This window comes from Ovis aries, chromosome 2 (assembly GCF_016772045.2).
Source record: "Ovis aries strain OAR_USU_Benz2616 breed Rambouillet chromosome 2, ARS-UI_Ramb_v3.0, whole genome shotgun sequence".
Taxonomy (NCBI): Eukaryota; Metazoa; Chordata; class Mammalia; order Artiodactyla; family Bovidae; genus Ovis; species Ovis aries.
Window position 1 is genome coordinate 215,853,043 of NC_056055.1, and position 20,908 is coordinate 215,873,950.

Sequence of the window (20,908 nt, forward strand, 5' to 3'; positions counted from 1 at the left end):
AGTGACATTTTGCCAAAAGAAACCTAGATGTCTCTGCTGACATCACTGGCACCCACTTATTCTTAATCTTGTTTTTGTATCTACCACTTGAAAGCCACTGAATTTTTTTAATGTCTACTGATGACTCAAATGGAAAACCTAGTGACTCATTCTTAACTACCCAGCTCTTCAAAGTCTTTCATTTCTCAAGATGTAGCTCCATAGCTCCCTCATTTCTGATTCACATCTTCCTTCATTATCCAAACTGTACTCTTGTAGCATTTAATTAATACAAACATAAACAATGTTAACTGGCATTGTATATTGATTTACATTTTTGAACTTGTCTAAAATTTCATCATCCTGAGGCTGTATCATCCACAGAGTGTAACATTGTCCTTGAAATCAACATGTGCTTTAAAAAAGTACCGATTTAGTAAAATAATCTGGAAAACTATGGAAAAATTAATATAGAAAGTGTGCAACAGCAGTTTCATCAACTTGAATTATTAAACCATATTGTTCAATTCATTTCAGTTGCTCCGCCATGTCTGACTCTTTGCAATCCCATGGACTGCAGCATGCCAGGCCTCTCTGTCCATCACCAACTCCTGGAGTTTACTTAAACTCATGTTCATTGAGTCAGTGATATCATCCAATCATTTCATCCTGTGTCATCCCCTTCTCCTCCTGCCTTCAATCTTTCCCAGCATCAAAGTCTTATTTAAATCTACACAATTTGATACTTTACTAAACCATATAGGGAATTATCAAATTGTGTAGATTCAAATAAAATAATGAGTCAGGCATAATGATATGTCATTAAAAATAAAAAAAATAACTTAGATAAGTGCACACAAGTTATTCACAGAATATAACAACCATTTATAAAAATAAGTGAACTGTAAATTGATTTTTTTCAAAAATTACCTTTTCATGTTCTTGCATATAGTGGCAACAAGTTGGCTACTTCAAGTGGTGATACTACAGTTAAGTTATGGGACCTGTCTAAAGGTAATTGCATTTTGACCTTCGAGGGACATACCCACGCTGTATGGTCCTGCACATGGCACTCCTGTGGTGATTTTGTGGCTTCTTCCTCACTGGATACAACTAGCAAAATCTGGGATGTTAACAGGTAAGAAGTATTTCAAATAATATTAACACTCTGTGTTGATAAATATAATTTCTCTCAGTGGGAAATTAAAGAAAATCTGTTAATTCATAAAATTATAGAATTAGTCTCTGTGACATCCATTTGTAACTCCATTAATTTCTGCTGATATATAATGAGTTCTTTCTAAATAGAGTTTCAAGATCAAGCCTGTGTAATCAGATTAGAATTGCTTCATTGGAAAGCTGTTTGTTTTAAGCAAGATGGAACAAATACTTCTTTTAGTGTTAGGTTTTTAGTTCTCCTCTCCACCAGTCTGCTGTCTGTCTGGATTATCAAACCAACAATTTAATAGACATGAAGATGACAGAAATAGTTATGGGCTTTTCACTTAATTTTGATATAGCATTTCCAGTTTAAATGCTTCTTAGCAATTCAAAAATTGTAGGAATGGATATAATTTATTGTATACCAAGTCTCTTACGATACTATATGGTTTGATCTTAATTCAAGACAGACCTATATTTTGCTATCAAAATACCTTTTATCCATGTATTTTTGCATAATTATTCCATCCTATTATGTATACAAATAAAATTTTAAAAGGCTGGTATCAAATACCTTGATTACTTCAGCTAACTAAGTAATTGTATATCATCGGTCAGATTTCTGATCACTTTAATATTTTAATTAATGCCCAGATTACAAATATAAGTAATAGTGACTCCTCAAAATTTGTGTAACAAATCATTACTGAGCCATTGTAATTCTTTTGTAAGAGAAAGATGAACTCACCTTGAAGGTCAGCACTATTGTTTTGGGAATCACGGGTCAAACCAGTACTTTGAACAAACTTTCCCCATTCTTCCTTGAATTATGGGTAACATATATAGAAGACAGAGCAAGTAAGGTGCTCACAAAAGGTCAACATGATTTCTAGGAGGATTTCCTGAAAGGGTCTGCTCTGTTCTGTTTGTAGTTTGATTATCTCTTAAGACCATGTGCCAGTTTTTATGCTATTTTCTTTCTGCACCAGACCTACCCTTCTCTATCTTTTTTGTGATACTGGAGCTGGAACTTTGCAAATGACATTTCACTTTGCCAACTGACTCTGAATTAGGCTTTGGTGATAGTGGCTCCTTGTAGGAGACCACAGGCTAGAGGTGGTAGGGGGATCCTCTTCTCCCTCTCTCCTCCCTGTGGGCTTCTTCTGGACTTGCAGTTTCAATGAGCATCACCCTAGCAGTACTTCACCTCAGCAACATCACAGCTGCTGAATCCAGTTGACAGTTTTTCTAGGGTTTGCAGAAATAGCTGTATCATGCCATCCGTCAAAGACACTAACTCCAGCAGATATTTGCCCCCTTCTCAGAGGTATGTGTTCCCAGATCTGCCTGGCCTCTTTCCAAGATGAGGGATATCAATACTAGCAGTCCAGGACCACTCCTCAGCTCTGTGGTGCCACCCTCCAGGGTTATAGTAGTTCCACTTTGATCCCTTTGTGCATTCAGTCCTAAAAGTGGTAGCTCTTTCATTCAGGGCTTTCTCCATACCTTCATGTTCTTGTTTTCCCTTTATAGTTATCTAGTTAACAACTTTATGCACAGTTAACAATCACTTATATTAAATTCTTACTGTTAAAATGTTAAGTGCAAGTTCAGTCTCCCATCCAATTTTGACAGTTACTGGGCATTGATGCATAAATAGCATAATCCACTTGAGTTACAAAGATATAACTAAATAATGTTTGACATATTCTGAATGAGAAAGCATAGCTCTAAATAGGTTTGAAACCTATTTCTGGAGAATTCCATGGACAGCAGAGCCTGGTGGGCTACAGTCCATGGGGTCACAAAGAATTCGACATGATTTAGCAACTAACAGTTTCAGTTACTTTCTATGTAAAGTAGTGACAGTTTAAGATGTAGTTTAATAGCCATGTGCATACCATTTGGTTATCTGGAATAATCAGCCGTGTAATTCTTAATTTTATTATGTTTCTATGTTATACAGCCATATTTCATAAATATTATTATAATAGATTATTAGAATTGTTAAAACCAATTTATTTTGAAGTATGATGACATACAGAAAACTGTGCATATCTAGCATAAACAACATGATGAGTTTGAAATATATATTACAATCAATGCATAAATGTATCTCTTGCCTCTAAAAATTTCCTCCTGCCCTCTTTATTATTATTATTTTATAAGAGCACTTAATATAATAGCTAACCTATTAGCAAAATTTTAACCATCCTAACATTGCTCTTACCTATAGGTATTGTGTTGTACATTAGATAACTAGGGCTTACTCATATAGGTAACATTTTAATGCTGTTTTCTAATTTTAATTTTTAATTTTTTAATTTTTTTAAATTTTAATTTTTCATTATTTTTGGCTTAGTCTAAGGTGTTTGTAAAAGACTGCAGTCCATTCTAAAATGTATCTTTAAATGTATTAATCACTCAGAGTGCTTAAATCAAACTGTATCAAGGTGACAACAACAATAAAGTGATTGCCAGTAGACTCATCTCTACTAAGAATGATTTCAAGCACTTTGACAGCTTTGCTCCAGGACCCTGATATCCAAATACTGTCTCCCAGTAGAGACTCAGTAGAGGTTGATACAGCAGATCAAAATTGCTACTGATGGACGCCAAAAATTATTTGCATTTCAAATTTCCCATCAATGTCAAAAGCTCACCTTCATCATCAAAGACAAAGAATTTATACCAGTTTTGAAGCTGAGATAGTGGATAAATATTGACAAATAAGGGAGAGACTGACTGTTTCTTTGGTGGCTATTGATAGATCTTCGAGCACTGTAATCAGAGCCCTGAATTGTAATTTATGATTGCTCATGGATCCATACTGTGTAAATATGTCTAACACTAATGTCTTACTTAAAATTGTATAGGTCACTGTTACTGGCTTAGTGACTTTAAGGACAGAGGTTATTTGCTTTGGTAAGATGATGATGGTAGAAGCTGTACTGTGCTGGGTCATATACTCTTATAGTGATGCCACATAGTTTTTAATTGAAAAATATTGATAGACTCTGTGGTTCACCAGGAAAAAAATTTAGAATATATCCTTATATTCACAGTCTGCCCTTTCCTTTGAAACCCTAGCTCAGTCTTGAATTCATCTGTTAGTTGGTATATCATTCCTTTTCCTGCAACTCTTCCTGAAATTAGATATTACCTGCTAGGACCATCTAATTAGCTCCTCACCAGAATGTTGTATCCCTGGAAATCATAATTAATGCAAAAACTCCAGATCAGGATCCCTGTTAACTAAATACTAATAAGAATCTCTGAACAATAGGACCTCTGTCATTCTTAGTCTGGACACACTGACACTCTACAAAGTTTCTATGAACAATTACAAGTAGTGATTCAATGATCTTTTGAATGATCATTTATAAAAAGTAGAAATTTATGTTTCATTTTGTAGTCATTTATTACTACCTTAATTTTCATACATATGATTTTCATACATATGATTTTTAAATCAGTTTTAAAGCATACATATACCCTTGAACACACACACACACACACACACACACACCCCATTGTATCTTTAATGGAAAATGCTTGACACATGGCAGTTTTGTTGCATAAATGATAAACGGAAAATCAATATATACACATGAAGAAAGTGCTTTCCTGACTTCCATTCACATTCATATTATGATTCAATTATTGTGTTATTCTACATGAATCTTTAACGTGAGGAAAGTTAGATAGGAAAATCAGAGAATGTCTCAGTTGACTATAAAAATTGTTTCTTTAAAGCATGAGATTACCATTAAACATTCATGAAATGAATTACCGGTGTAGGACTATATTTTAGACATTAGAAGATTCTAAGACTCCATTACTGCCCTCAGTGAGATTACAAATAATTTTAAAATGCAGCAGTTTTATAACAGAAAATATGCAGTACATCTTCTATTCATAATATCAGAGAAGAAATTCTGATTGGTCCTGGGTGCTTTTCTTCCCAAGATAGTTGGGTATTTGACTGAGTGTCTACATGACACTATATCTCTGATGTTTGGAACTAAGACCACATACCTGTACTTAGTTGTAGCTTAAAATGAAATGATTTGAAACAAGCAGAATGTTACTGGGTGTAGCGTCCCCACTGCTTAAAACAATATTGCACAGGCTAGAGTAGAGTGGTTTGTAACAGGGCTGGAAGGAAACCGATTGCTTTGTAAAATTCAACTTCTGGACCCTAAACAATGGGAAATAAATCTGCTGCCCTTATAGCTAAGGGTATTGGTTCAGATGACTTCAAGATTATGTTTAAGAGAGAAAAATAAATCAGGTTTGAGCCTATGATGGGAACAGTGAGAGAAATAAAAATATATTTGGAAGATAAAGCCGCTAGAAATTGCTGAGACATTATGAATCATGAGAGAAAGAGAAAGCAAATCACCTGTTACATATTGAGACACTTGATGGGTGTAAAGCTCATTCTCTTTATACTAGAGCACTAATGTGAACTTTTAAAAGACTTTTCCAGCCAGATTCATCAGCTCCATTCTATAAAATGCTGTACAATGAGGGACGTTGTCTTGTTCCTCTAACAGGTGATGCCTACTGAGGAGAATTGAATGTTCCTTTCTGCCCACCTGCATTGTTTCCTTCTTAATTGAAAAATTCATTAAGCAATATAAACCCCAGACTGGATGAGAGAAACAGAATGATTTATATAAAGGAAACAGCTAAATTTAAGCAAAAGGAAATGTGAATTACCAAGATTCTCCTATGATAAGTTGTCTTCTTTTAATAGCATGTACTATTAATTTTTTGTTCAAATAATGCTCCGATGTGAACTCTAAATTGGGAGAAATTTATTTCTTTAAAAATTAATAATAATGAGATAGCACCAAATAAGTTACAAAATGGAATTTAGTATTTGTATTTTATTAATAATATGCATCCTGTTCTTTATGATACATATGCTAAGTTGACTATATTAGAGATGAAGGGCATATTGTACAACATTAATGGTCTTAAAGCATAATAATGTAAGGAGGATATTGAGATTCAAGGGCATGTATTGTTGGTACATTAATACCTGTCTTGCATTATAAAACCTCCCAGCTTGCTGCCTTATACTTGTAAAGGAACCCAAGGTATATGTTAATAGACTGCTAAAGCAGTACTTGAAACATAACTAGGTTACATTAAAGGAAATTGTGACATTCTAAAATTGACCTCTTATGATCAATTTATCCTGTTCCACAGATAATATATCAATTATTACATCTTGGGTTTTCATTTATATTCAAATGAATGATTCCCTCTTGAAATACATATTTTGAGTGATAGCTAAGTATTATTGAATATAAATACATAAATAAGTACAGAAATAATAAAATGAAAGTAGCATGTTATTTTCACTGTCATGCTCCCTCTAAACCAGTACATAATTAAAAGGCACTATCAAAGAAATATCTACTTATGAAAAAAGTATATTAAGGCTTAAGTTCCAGGTTTCGTTTAGCAAGTTAAACATTGACTGAATTATCAAGAAGCTGTCTTGCAAAAAGTGTTGGCTTTTTGTGTATGCGTGAAGAATACTTCAAGCATCAGTGTCTACTGCAATAAGCTTGATGTGAGCATTCTTTTACATCAGTATATAAAGACTTGACCAATAAAAGAGATAACATTAAGACTTTAACATTTAGCTCTTTGCATTTATAAAACAAACTACTTCGTGTAAATGAGTTATATAATCTGTATCTAATTTTCACTAAATAAGGCATACTTTCTGTTATTTCACCAACTAACTGAACCATACATTAGAAATAATTCAGATGAATATAGATGAAACTAAAGGTATTCTAATAAGAGTGAATATATGTGTTTTAAAACATGCTCCATTATTACTGTATTAGCACCAATCAAAGCAAACACTTTGACATGTCAAAGATGTAGCCCTCCTCCATTCCCTCCCAAATGAATCTGGTCAATAGATGAATCTTCATCCTCCTCAGTAATAATGAAAAGAGTTTGCTGTATTTTTAATCCATATATGTTAAAAGATATATGGGTATAGTACACATGAGTTAAAAAAAACTAAAATCATACAGTTTTATATTTAAGGTTTGATAATATCATATATATAGTATACTTATGCATGTTTGTGTATATCTGAATGTTGATGTATATACATATACGAGTATTAAAGCAGTATATTCAGATGTACAGCTCTTAATTTTAGACTACTGTAAATATTTTACTATCTCAAATATTCTAAATATCATCTAATCAAAGTGTGAAAGTATTAGTCACTTAGTCGTGTCCTACTCTTTGTAAGCCCATGAACTGTAGCCTGCCAGGCTCTGCTCTCCATGGAATTCTCCAGGCAAGAATACTGGAGTGGGTTGCCATTTCCTTCTCCAGGGACAATTTCCTGACCCAGGAATTGGACCCAGGTCTCAGGCAGAGGAACCAGAGATCAAATTGCCAATATCTGCTGTATCATGGAAGAAGCAAGAGAATTCCAGAAAAACATCTATTTCTGCTTTACTGACTATGCCAAGGCCTTTGACTGTGTGGATCACAATAAACTGTGGAAAATTCTGAGAGAGATGGGAATACCAGACCACCTGACCTGCCTCTTGAGAAATCTGTAGGGAGGTCAGGAAGCAGCAGTTAGAATTGGACATGGAACAACAGACTGGCTCCAAATAGGAAAAGGAGTACTTCAAGGCTGTATATTGTCACCCTGCTTGTTTAACTATATGCAGAGTACATCATGAGAAACACTGGACCAGAAGAAACACAAGCTGGAATCAAGATTGCCGAAAGAAATATCAATACCCTCAGATATGCAGATGATAACACCCTTATGGCAGAAAGTGAAGAGGAACTAAAAAGCTTCTTGATGAAAGTGAAAGAGGAGAGCGAAAAGTTGGCTTAAAGCTCAACATTCAGAAAATGAAGATCATGGCATCTGGTACCATCACTTTATGGGAAATAGATGGGGAAACAGTGGAAACAGTGTGAGACTTTATTTTCTTGGCCTCCAAAATCACTGCAGATGGTGACTGCAGCCATGAAATTAAAAGATGCTTACTCCTTGGAAGAAATGTTATGACCAACCTAGATAGCATATTCAAAAGCAGAGACATTACTTTGCCGACTAAGGTCCATCTAGTCAAGGCTATGGTTTTTCCTGTGGTCATGTATGGATGTGAGAATTGGACTGTGAAGAAGGGTGAGTGCTGAAGAATTGATGCTTTTGAAATGCGGTGTTGGAGAAGACTCTTGAGAGTCCCTTGGACTGCAAGGAGATCCAACCAGTCCATTCTGAAGGAGATCAGCCCTGGGATTTCTTTGGAAGGAATGATGCAAAAGCTGAAACTCCAGTACTTTGGACACCTCATGCGAAGAGTTGACTCATTGGAAAAGACTTTGATGCTGGGAGGGATGGGGGCAGGAGGAGAAGGGGACGACCCAGGATGAGATGGCTGCATGGCATCACTGACTCTATGAATGAATCTGAGTGAACTCCGGGAGTTGGTGATGGATGGGGAGGCCTGGCGTGCTGCGATTCATGGGGTCGCAAAGAGCTGGACACAACTGAGTGACTGAACTGAACTGAACTGAACTCCTGCATTGCAGGTGGATTATTTACCATCTAAGCCACCTGGGAAGCCCCTAATCAAAGTTATTTATTTATTTATTGACTGATTTACTATTCTTTCTCTGTGATTCCAAACTCTAACTTGTTTCAAAACCATTTATTTGAGACAGCAAAAAACTATTACCATGCCTCTGAAACATTGTTTTAGAATTTACAGAAATGGTTTTTATTTAAAGAAAACTCTTAAGATTTTATTCAATTGTTATTGAAATAAATTGAATGCCCAAGTACATCAAACCAAAAGATGTAAACTGATATAAAAATAGAAAGTCATAAAATTCTAGGTAGAACTAAAATACTTTCTTATATACAACAGTGTTGCTTAAATGGGAAATACTTCCTATTTAGATAATGAAATTGAATTTGTTCTTGTAAATTAAACACTAGAGACATTTTTTCATAGAAATGTTAAATATTGTTTCTTCATAGTATCTAGCATGAGTTTGTACAAAATTCTACCATATATCCATGAGAGCAGAACTTGTTAGTGAGTGTCCTGTGTAGGGAATGAACAGATCTTCACTAGTCAGGGAACATGAAAAGTTTATTCCTTGGGCTGGCCTTCACTCAGTTCCTTCTTAACCTAGAATGGATCCTGCATGAAGCATTGCCTCTAGCAGGATTCCATCTGCTAGAAAAGTCATCCCTTCTGATTTGGCCCATAACTCAGACATTTAAAAATTAATGATACCTAATGAGTTAAATATAGTTATTATATGTGTTATCATCTGAATATATGTCCTATTAAAATTTTCTTACTCAAAACTTTAAGACTTTAAGTTATGGTTGGACATTCATGGTGATTATTTAAATATGCATTCTAAAAAGTACAGTGTTTCAACCTAGAAACACAAAGCATACCTTTATATGAAGCCATAACTACTATAAAAAAGTGAATTATTGATATTTTCTCTTGATTATACTTGGTCCAATGTATGACAGGTTTATAAAAGTATCTGATGTTTCCAGTTTTAGTGGTGTTATGTAAATCATTTCATTGTCTAGTTCTCTAGTTACCATTGACAAATTAAATGCCCTTTTTAGAGGATATTAATGTCAGTATCTTGGGAATAAATTTTACTTTGAACTTGGTCTCACTAGTACACAAATATAAGTTAATATATCATATGTATATGCAAAACTGTAGCAATAAATTATATGTCTATACCTCAAAGATATTGCCTAGATATTTAATATTCATTATATGAAATGTAAATTTCTTATACAACTAACATTAACCAGCAGTGATTATTTATGTAGCCCTCTATTTCTTGCTCTTATTTACTGTTAATCATATCAAAGGAGACTATGATATCTTATGCTAGAGTCCAGCTTCAGCAGGCAGGGATTCAACCTGAAGGTGTGAGCGGTGTCGGTGAGAAACTGAGGCAGCCTCTCAGTTTTCTTGGGCTGCCTGTTTATTTCAAGCTTATGATTCTCTTTTATACTTTTACAACAACATTAGGTCAGAGGTTTGATATTTTTAGTTCCCATTGACTCAGATTTATTTTTCTCTAAAAATTATTGTTGCCCCTCAAAAGGAGTTCCTTCCTCAGCAATTCTCTTATCTATTTTCTCTCATGTGTCCTTGTGAATACACTGTAACTCATGCTTAATGTCTGGGCTGCATACCACATTCTTCAGTTTAATTCTTATCTTTCTAAGTCCTGTTTGCCCCTAGTATCCTAAGCTCACTATTTCTTAGAAAGGGCTTCTATCTAATAATATCTCTAAAGTGACTAATTTCTATAAGCTATAGTAGAATATTGTAACATTACAGCAATCCTTAAATCTTTACCTTCTAACTATTTTAATTATTCCTAAGGCCTAAATTCAGCAAACTCCTTTGCCATAAACACTTTTCTCACAAATGGGCTTCAGATAGCAATCCCTCCCATGGCCTCAAGCTGCGACCTGTGTGCTCACCCTGGAACACTTTTTTGTAAAAGTCCTTTAAAAAAATGTCAGTGATTAACTTCATGAATTATTCTTTGATCACAGCTGCAGAAGGCTTTATGCCTTCTCATGCTCCTCTCAAAAACAATAAGCACTTTAATATTCTCTTCAGTCAACTCAGCCAAGGAAAGGAAAAAACAAGTCAGAATCACAAAGCCTAACTCCTTCATTCTGGGTCCATGCCTACAGAACAAAGGGAGGGGTTTAGGGCCGTGCCTCTATTTTGTTAATAATCCTAATGTGGCTCACAACAATCTTAGACTTGAGGCTTTCAGTGACAATCTTAGACTTGAGGTTTTCAGTGGTATTGCAACAATAAATTAATTCTTAATTATCTGAATTATCATGACTCTTACTCAGTTTAGTTCAGTGGCTCAGTCATATCCAACTCTTTGCAACCCATGGACTGTAGCATGCCAGTCTTCCCTGTCCATCACCAATACCTGGAGCCTACTCAAACTCATGTCCATCGTGTCAGTGATGCCATCCAATCATCTCGTCATTTGTCATCCCCTTCTCCTCCCACCTTCAGTCTTTCCCAGCATCAGGGTCTTTTCCAATGAGTCAGTTCTTCGCATCAGGTGGCCAAAGTACTGGAGTTTCAGCTTCAGCATCAGTCCTTCCAATGTATATTCAGGACTGATTTCCTTTAGGATGGACTGGTTTGATCTTCTTGCAGACTAAAGGACTCTCAAGAGTCTTCTCCAACACCACAGTTCAAAAGCATCACTTCTTTGACACTCAGCTTTCTTTATAGTCCAACTCTCACATCCATACATGACTACTGGAAAAACCATAGCTTTGACTAGATGCACTTTTGTTGGTAAAGTAATGTCTCTGCTTTTTAATATGCTGTCTAGGTTGGTCATAGCTTTCTTTCTAAGGAGCAAGCGTCTTTTAATTTCATGGCTGCAGTCACCATCTGTAGTGATTTTGGAGGCCAAGAAAATAAAGTCTGACACTGTTTCCACTGTTTCCCCATCTATTTGCCATGAAGTGATGGTACCAGATGCCATGATCTTAGTCTTCAGAATGTTGAGCTTTAAGCCAACTTTTTCACTCTCCTCTTTCACTTTCATCAAGAGGCTCTAGTTTTTCTTCACTTTCTGCCATAAGGGTGGTTTCATCTGCATATCTGAGGTTATTGATATTTCTTCAGGCAATCTTGATTCCAGATTGTGCTTCATCCAGCCTGGCATTTTGCATTATGTACTCTAAATATGAGATAAATAAGCAGTGTGACAATATACAGCTCTAATGGACTCCTTTCCTGATTTGGAACCAGTCTGTTGTTCCATGTCCAGTTTGTTCTAACTGTTGCTTCATGACCAGCATACAGACTTCTCAGGAGACAGGTCAGGTGGTCTGATATGCCCATCTCTTTAAGAATTCCCTTATGATTATACAGTGGAAGTGACAAATAGATTAAAAGGTTTAGATCTGATAGATAATGCCTGAAGAACTATGGGCATAGGTTCGTGACATTGTACAGGAGGCAGTGATCAAGACCATTCTCAAAAAAAAAAAAAAAAAAAGAAATGCAAAAAGGCAAAATGGTTGTCTGAGGAGGCCTTACAAATAGCTGAGAAAAGAAGAGAAGCTGAAGGCAAAGGAAAAAAAAAAATGTACCCATTTCAATGCAGTATTCCAAAGAATAGCAAGGAGAGATAAGAAAGCCTTCCTCAGCAATCAATACAAAGAAATAGAGGAAAAGAACAGAATGGGAAAGACTAGAGATCTCCTCAAGAAAATTAGAGATATCAAGGGAACATTTCATGCAAAGATGAGCACAATAGAGGACAGAAATGGTATGAACCTAACAGAAGCAGAAGATATTAAGAAGAGGTGGCAAGAATACACAGAGGAACTATACAAAAAAGATCTTCATGACCCAGATAACCACGATGGTGTGGTCACTCACCTAAAGCCAGACATCTTGGAATGTGAAGTCAAGTAGGCCTTAGAAGCATCACTACGAACAAAGCTAGTGGAATTGATGGAATTCCAGTTGAGCTGTTTCAAATCCTGAAAGATGATGCTGTGAAAGTGCTGCACTCAATATGCCAGCAAATCTGGAAAACTCGGTAGTGGCCACAGGACTGGAAAATGTCTGTTTTTTTTTTTTCTAATCCCCAAAAAAGGCAATGCCTTAGAATGCTCAACCTACTGAATGATTGCACTCATCTCAAAACACTAGCAAAGTAATGCTCAAAATTCTCCAAGCCAGGCTTCAACAGCATGTGACTCTTACTACCTATGTTCATATTCCTCTAACTAAAATCTACCAAAGAACCCAGTACTCAAACTGGAATAGATTGTTCATCTTCCCTTCAGAGGCTATTTGGTTTAATCCCACATGATTCACAGCCTTGTTTATTTGGATCATCACAATAAAATGAGCCATTATGTTCTAGTTATTGTCCATATATCCACTAATCAGCCTTGATCTCTTACCAGGGTCCAGCCCTGGTTGGATCCAGGGTATCCTCAGGGGAATGGCATCAGCGTCTAGAAAGAGATTAATTAGAGATCTAGAGAGAGATAAGGAGGGAATGTTACAGTTAAGAAAATGGAGGAGAGAAAGAGGCCAATATTCCTTGGTTTACACAGAAAGCCAATAAACCTCCAGACAGGAACTTGCTCTGTTCACGTAGGCCACAGGCGCCCGCTTGAATAGCGGAGGGTGCCTTGCCTTGGGCTCCCTCTCGCGTGGGTCTTAGAAGCCGGGACAGAAAAGTGAACTCAGAGAGCCCTGCGCTCCAGGGAGTCAGCCAGAAAACAAAGAGGAGAATAATGACACGGGGAGACCAAGCTTCATTAAGTATGGCCCAAACTTAATTTTTTCCAAGGAGCTTATATACCTTGAGCTTTACATAGAAAGTAATGGGAGGTGCAGAGTCATGCGGGGTCAGCAGTCCTGACCCTTATCGAGACCAGGCTTTCTTTATGCATTCTTTCTGACATATAAAGGTCTCAGGTGATTTACATCATCTTCTGGACAGAAGGCCTGCTAAAATTTTTATGATCCTTTATGATAATGGTTAGTCAACCAGAAAACTTATTTTCTCCAAAGGTGATTATACTAAAGTCAGGCACCACTCTCCAAAAGCACTAGATAAGGTTACATTCCTATAGGTTAAAGGTGAAGTGGGCTATAACATGGAAAGAATTTCTGATGTGTTTAAATCAAAGGCTACAGCTTATTTTTCCACATACCAACTATACTAATTAATGTATGTTCTCAAAAACATAATGGGTTCAGTTCAGTTCAGTCGCTCAGTCATGTCCGACTCTTGCAACCCCATGAATCGCAGCACGCTAGACCTCTCTGTCCATCACCAACTCCTGGAGTTCACTCAGATTCACGTCCATCGAGTCAGTGATGCCATCCAGCAATCTCATCCTCTGTCGTCCCCTTCTCCTGCCCCCAATCCCTCCCAGCATCAGAGTCTTTTCCAGTGAGTCAACTCTTTGCATGAGGTGTACAAAGTACTGGAGCTTCAGCTTTAGCATCATTCCTCCCAAAGAAATCCCAGGGCTGATCTCCTTCAGAATGGACTGGTTGGATCTCCTTGCAGTCCAAGGGACTTTCAAGAGTCTTCTCCAACACCACAGTTCAAAAGCATCAATTCTTTGGCACTCAGTTTTCTTCACAGTCCAACTCTCACATCCATACATGACCACAGGAAAAACCATAGCCTTGACTAGATGGACCTTAGTCGGCAAAGTAATGTCTCTGCTTTTAAATATACTATCTAGGTTGGTCATAACTTTCCTTCCAAGGAGTAAGCGTCTTTTAATTTCATGGCTGCAGTCACCATCTGCAGTGATTTTGGAGGCCAAGAAAATAAAGTCTGACACTGTTTCCACTGTTTCCCCATCTATTTGCCATGAAGTGATGGTACCAGATGCCATGATCTTAGTTTTCAGAATGTTGAGCTTTAAGCCAACTTTTTATCTGGTTCCTCTGCCTTTTCTAAAAACAGCTTGAACATCGGGGAGTTCACGGTTCACGTATTTCTGAAGCCTGACTTGGAGAATTTTGAGCATTACTTTACTAGCGTGTGAGATGAGTGCATCTGTGAGGTACTTTGAGCATTCTTTTGCATTGCCTTTCTTTGGAATTGGAATGAAAACTGACCTTTTCCAGTCCTGTGGCCACTGCTGAGTTTTCCAAACTTGCTGGCATATTGAGTGCAGCACTTCACAGCATCATCTTTCAGGATTTGAAATAGCTCCACTGGAATTCCATCACCTCCACTAGCTTTGTTCATAGTGATGCTTTCTAAGGCCCACTTGACTTCAGATTCCAAGATGTCTGGCTCTAGATTAGTGATCACATCATCATGATTATCTGGGTTGTGAAGATCTTTTTTGTACAGTTCTTCTGTGTATTCTTGCCACCTCTTCTTAATATCTTCTGATTCTGTTAGGTCCAGACCATTCCTGTCCTTTATCGAGCCCATCTTTGCATGAAATCTTCCCTTGGTATCTCTAATTTTCTTGAAGAGATCTCTAGTCTTTCTCATTCTGTTCTTTTCCTCTATTTCTTTGCATTGATCACTGAAGAAGGATTTCTTATCTCTTCTTGCTATTCTTTGGAACTCTCCATTCAGATGCTTATATCTTTCCTTTTCTCCTTTGTTTTTCACCTCTCTTAAAACATAATGGGTTAGGGATATGGAAACTTAGCAGCAAATGTTGGTTCAACAATGAAACCCTCCACCAGTACTATTCTAATAATTCCTTAACTCCCTGTAAGACTCTATATTTTTAGAATACTATAGGCCTCCCATGCCTCTCACTGTTGGGTGGCCATAAACAATCACATGTGTAGCTGCCAGAGTCTGAACGAACATGTCAGGCTAGCTAGAAAATCACCAGAGGGGTTTGGATTGAAACACTCTTATTATGCCCAGGAGAATTATTAACTAAAGCTCTAAGTTGTTTTCTTCAAAGAAAAGTGGTCGGGGATAGCCCCCTGTTAATATGAGAGGTGTTGGTGAGAGACATGAAATAGTAAAAGAAACAGATTCTGGTTTGGGTGTAGATGCTCGAGCAGGTCCAGGGGACCCCTTGAGTCCTGAACTGCGTTGCCTGTCAGGTTTCTCTGCATGACCTTGTCATGGGTGGGATCTCCCGTTCTGGCTCCCAGCAACCTCTCATCACCTCTGATCTCCCTTCCACTGTATGCTTTGGAATCCAGTGCCTGACATTAACAAAATATCTTATATAGTCCATCTCTTCATTGTACTCTATCTGTTTTACTTAAACTTGTCTCCCTTCAGGAAATGAAGTGCCTTTTCCAATGGAACCTGTAACTAATTTCCCTTAATTTTTTTTCAAAAAAAAAAAAACCACCATAACATAATAAATTGTAATCATTAGACCCTGTTTTTGAGATATAAACACCTAACATATGTTCGAGGGTTTTTTTGTTGCATTTATCTGATTTAGCTGGGGGACACAAATTTCTCCCATCACTGAACCTGAAAGTTTGTTCACTAATGTGTTCCTAGTACTCAAACTAGGAGCTCAGACTAGAGTTTGGAACATGCTGGGAAAGTAATATATATATATTTTAAATTAATGGTTCAATTCCTCCATGCTCTTCACTGTCACCTCTAGACTGCTTGCTTTCTTCCCACCTCATCACAAACCACAAAAACATATTCTTTGAGACTAAACCATTAACCACTCATTCATTGTCTTGTAATATACTGATCTCCTGGTCTTATCTGTCATGTTTTACATGATTTAGCACATGGCTTACTATGTTCACTGAATGCAGCATCACTATCCAAGCAGAGAATTTGTGTCAACTCCTTGGACTTCCAGTTTCTTTACCTCCATACTTACAACAACTTTCAAATCTGTTTCAGGTTTTCTGCACTGTCAGCACCATTTCCACCTTTCCCTGTCTTACATCCTTTAAGACCACTTGCTCCAACAATTCTATGTTTCCAGTAGTATTGATAGTTTATTGTCTCCACTATTTTTTCTCTAGTGCTGATAACAGCCTTCCAGTTTCTCCCTTCTCATCCAAAGTGAAATCCAAAGACCATCATAGTGGTCTGTCTTTCCCACACAGCTTCAGACCCCTTAGTCCTCTCTTCCTCTACATTTCTTGCCTGTCAATACCCCAACTCTATTTAAACCAAATTTCTTCATTATTCTCTGCCTGTACCTGGTCAGCTGAACATGGACAGAAAACATACACACACAGACCCCTGAATTATGATGATTGATCTCAGTTTATAACTTCAGCTCACAAGTTGAATCCTACTGCATTTCCTTCATCAATTAAACATCTACCATTCAAAATGAATATTTCATTCCTTTCTGCTCTCCTTTTAAATTCCTAATACCTTCCTTTACTTCTTTATCTCCGAAGTTCAAACCTCTTGTTCAAACTTCTGCTTGCTACTGTTCCATTGACCAAAGCAAGTCACATCGCCAAGACCAGGACCAGGATAAGACGTGACTACCTAAAAGTGTTCATTTAGGAAGAGGAATAAATGGCAACCACTTTTCAAAAAAATATACCTTCTTTGTAATCCCTTTCCCGTCTTATAGTGAATCTCGCTCAGACGTGTCTGACTCATTGTGACCCCATGGACTATAGCCTGCCAGACTCCTCTGTCCATGGAATTCTCCAGGCCAGAATACTGGAGTGGGCAGCCATTCTCTTCTCCAGGGAATCTTCCCAACCCAGGAATTGAACCCAGGTCTCCTGCATTGCAGATGGATTCTTTACCAACTGAGCCATCAGGGAAGACCTGCTCCTCTTATAATCATCTTCCAAATGTGACTGTAGTATTAAAATTGTATTTTGACCATATTTATATTATAAAATTCATACTTCTTCAGTTGACCTAGGTATATATAGACTTTAATGATCATCCCTAGACTAAAATGGAGTCTGACTTCTTGTCTCAATTCTTAAAATAGATTATTGGAGAAATTCTGATAGATGGGTTATTGGAGTAATTTTAGGCTATCAGTACTTCTCTGCTCAGTATACTTTAGATGATACCTACCACTCCTTTATACCTTTTTAAATTTTGAATTACTTTAATTACCTAAAATAAATGTAAACAGTTTTCATGTACTTTTAACCCAGATTCCTCCAGTGATAATATCTTACTATTGCATATTATCAAAACTAGGTAACTGACATTGATACAGTATTATTAATGCAAGCACAGACCTTAGTCAAATTCGCCAGTTTATCCGTGTGTGTGTGTGTGTCTGTAGTTGCATGAAATTTTATCACACATGTAAATTAGAGTAACCAGTGTAACCCTATATAATCAGGATATGGACTATTCCATCACTGTAAGAAAACTCTGTCATGTTACCTTAATGATCGCACTCTTCCCCTAGCTATAATCCTTCAACACCCTCAACCTGTTCTGGTTTCGATTACTATAATGTTGATTCAAAATTGTTATATAAATGCTCACAGTATGTGAGCATCTGAAGTTGGCTACTTTTTGGAGAAATTTCGTTTCAGTGAAATTGAGATTCACTTGTCTTGGATATCAATAGTTAATCCTTTTTTATTGTTAAATAAAAGTTGTTTAAGTATACCAGTTGGCTTTTATATTTGCTCCTTGAAGGACGTTTCATTTGTTTCTATTTGGGGAATAGTACAAATTAAGCTGCAGTGAATGTTCATGTGTAGGTTTTTGTGTAGGGCTTCCCAGGTGGCACTTGTGGTAAAGAACCCACCTGTCAATACAGGATACATAAGAGACATGAGTTCGATCCCTGGGTCAGGAAATCCCCTGGGTGGGGGTGGAATGGCAACCCACTCCAGTATTCTTGCCTGAAGAATCCCATGGACAGAGGAGCCCGATGGGCTACCGTCCATAGGGTTACTAAGAGTCAGACATGACTGAAACGTTTAGCATGCACGCACAGGTCTTCATTTCTTTAGAACTTATGCCTGAGAGTACAATTGTTGGGTTGTATGAAAAGTGTACACTTAGCTTTGTTAAAAATTGCCAAACTGTTTTCCAGTGTAATGATACTATTTTTATATTACTATCACAATACATGAGAAATTCAGTTTTTCTACATGCTCATCAGAATTTGACATTATTAGTAGTTTTTATTATCTTAGCTATTCTAATAGGTGTATAGCAGCATCTTATCATGGTCTTAATTTGCATTTCTCTCATGGCTAATGATGTTGAACATCTTTTCATGTTCAGTTGACCCTTGAATTACTTAGAGGTTAGAATCTGTGTAAAAGCTTAATCATTCCTCCAAGTCCACAATTTAACCAACTGTGAATTTGGTAGTACTGTAGCAGATCTTTATTGAACAAAATCCATGTGCAAGAAGACATGCACAGTTCAACCTGTGTTTTTAAAGAGTCAACTGAACTTATTTGCCACCCATGAAGTATATGTTCATGCTCTGACTCAGTTTCTATTGGATTGTTTTCTTACTGTGGATTTTCTACTGAAAGGTTTTTTTTTTTTTTTAATTTGTTTTGGATGCATATCCTTGTCAGAGAGTTTTGTGTAAGCTGTGGATCACTGTTTGATGAAAATCAACAACAGAAAACAAAAACAAAATATTTGATTTTTAGGAAAAATACAGGAGTAATTTAATGGAGGAAAGTGAAAAATCAGTTGACTGTATTTAAATTAGTTCATTTCTGGGTTCTCTATTCCACTGATATACACATTTATTATTTCATTAATACCATACTGTTAGAGTAAGTCTTAAAATCACATAGTGTGACTTCTTCAGTTTTTGTTTTCTTTTCTTTTAAATTTTGTTGAGACAATCTAAGTTTGTCCTCTCAAACCTATCTAAAATCGCTCCCTATCTAAAATCACTTTAGCTTGATTTTCCTTGCCAGTAAATTTCATGTTCTTTTTCTAGTTAATATCTATCTTTTTTCCAAATTAGTGTCTTATTGCTAATTGTTTTATTTTTTCATGCTTCTCCTCAGAATTAAATGCCCTCTAGATTCTCTTCCAGTAATCCACCTTTTATTTCCTTCTATACTCAAGTGGGAGACTGTGCCCTTCTAAGAAGCCTCTGTGCCTCACCCTCAGTCTCTGATGGATACCCTCTTCTTTCCTAATCATTTTTTTTCTTGTTAAAGTCAGATTGTGAGTTTTAAGTCCTTAATCATGCATGCACGCACATGCACGTGCGCACACACACACACACACACACACACACACACACACACACATAAACTCCTCCACATATAGTTTAAGATCCACATATAATTTTAAAATCAATAACAATGTGTATAAGAAAGCCCATTATGACTCACTTTTTGTCTATGAAAATCCCTTAGATGCTTTCTCTTTATTTATACTTTAGAATATAAAATTCTTTAAAACATTTTGTCTTTCTCTGTTTTTCGCTGTTCTCTTTGCCCTTTATCCTCCTTTTTGGTGTAGTGCCTAAGGCACATGCTGCTTCATTGTGTTAGGTAATCCAGCACTGGCTTTTCTCAATAATGTGTTCTGTTATAAAGCATTCATGTTTCTGCTCTATTTCTCTTATTTTTGTTGTCATTCTACCACATCACAATCTCTGATTTTCTCTACCCTTTTAAATATTCCGTAAATGGCAGATTATCCCACCTTCGACCTCATATTTTTTCTTAGAATCCATTCTTAAATCTTCACTCCTTTCAAAGTAAGCTTTACGTCCTGCACTTTCCCATGTATTTCTGTCTTAGTTTTTCCATAGATTGCAAACAGTTAAATGGCTCCTCCAATTCTTTTTCCTTGACCGATACGTAACTTCTGTACCTGAACTTGAATTAATGATTCCATACAATTTTTTTTCATGCACTATCTTCTGCAATAGGGTTCCTCTTGCCTTATCTTCAGAAAGCCAAATTGAGTGAGAACTAAGGAAATCTGAGTACTTGATACTTTCTCTCTTCACTTAACCGCTGCAGGATAGAATGATGAAAAAGTTCAAACTGTATAAAAATAGTACCTAAAAATATTTTATAGGTGGCAGGGGCATACTAAACTATCAAATTCCTTTTTAATGTGTATATTTTTTCATACAATAATGCAGATGAGTTAAATCCAGTACTCTAACGAGTTAAAAACACTTTTGACAAAATGATCACCATTCTGGACTTTCAATATGTATTTGTTTGCACTATGAGGTCTTTGGTATTCAGACATTTTT

The 20,908-nt window shown here is 36.6% G+C and overlaps 1 protein-coding gene across 1 annotated transcript in view; it reads left to right on the forward strand.

Moving 5' to 3' along the window:
• Positions 1-20,908, forward strand: part of SPAG16 (sperm associated antigen 16) — an 815,445-nt gene that overhangs the window by 582,633 nt on the left and 211,904 nt on the right. Inside the window, exon 12 of the mRNA XM_060410399.1 lies at positions 932-1,117. Within this exon, the coding sequence (XP_060266382.1) occupies positions 932-1,117 (186 nt within the window). The remainder of the gene's footprint in view (positions 1-931; positions 1,118-20,908) is intronic.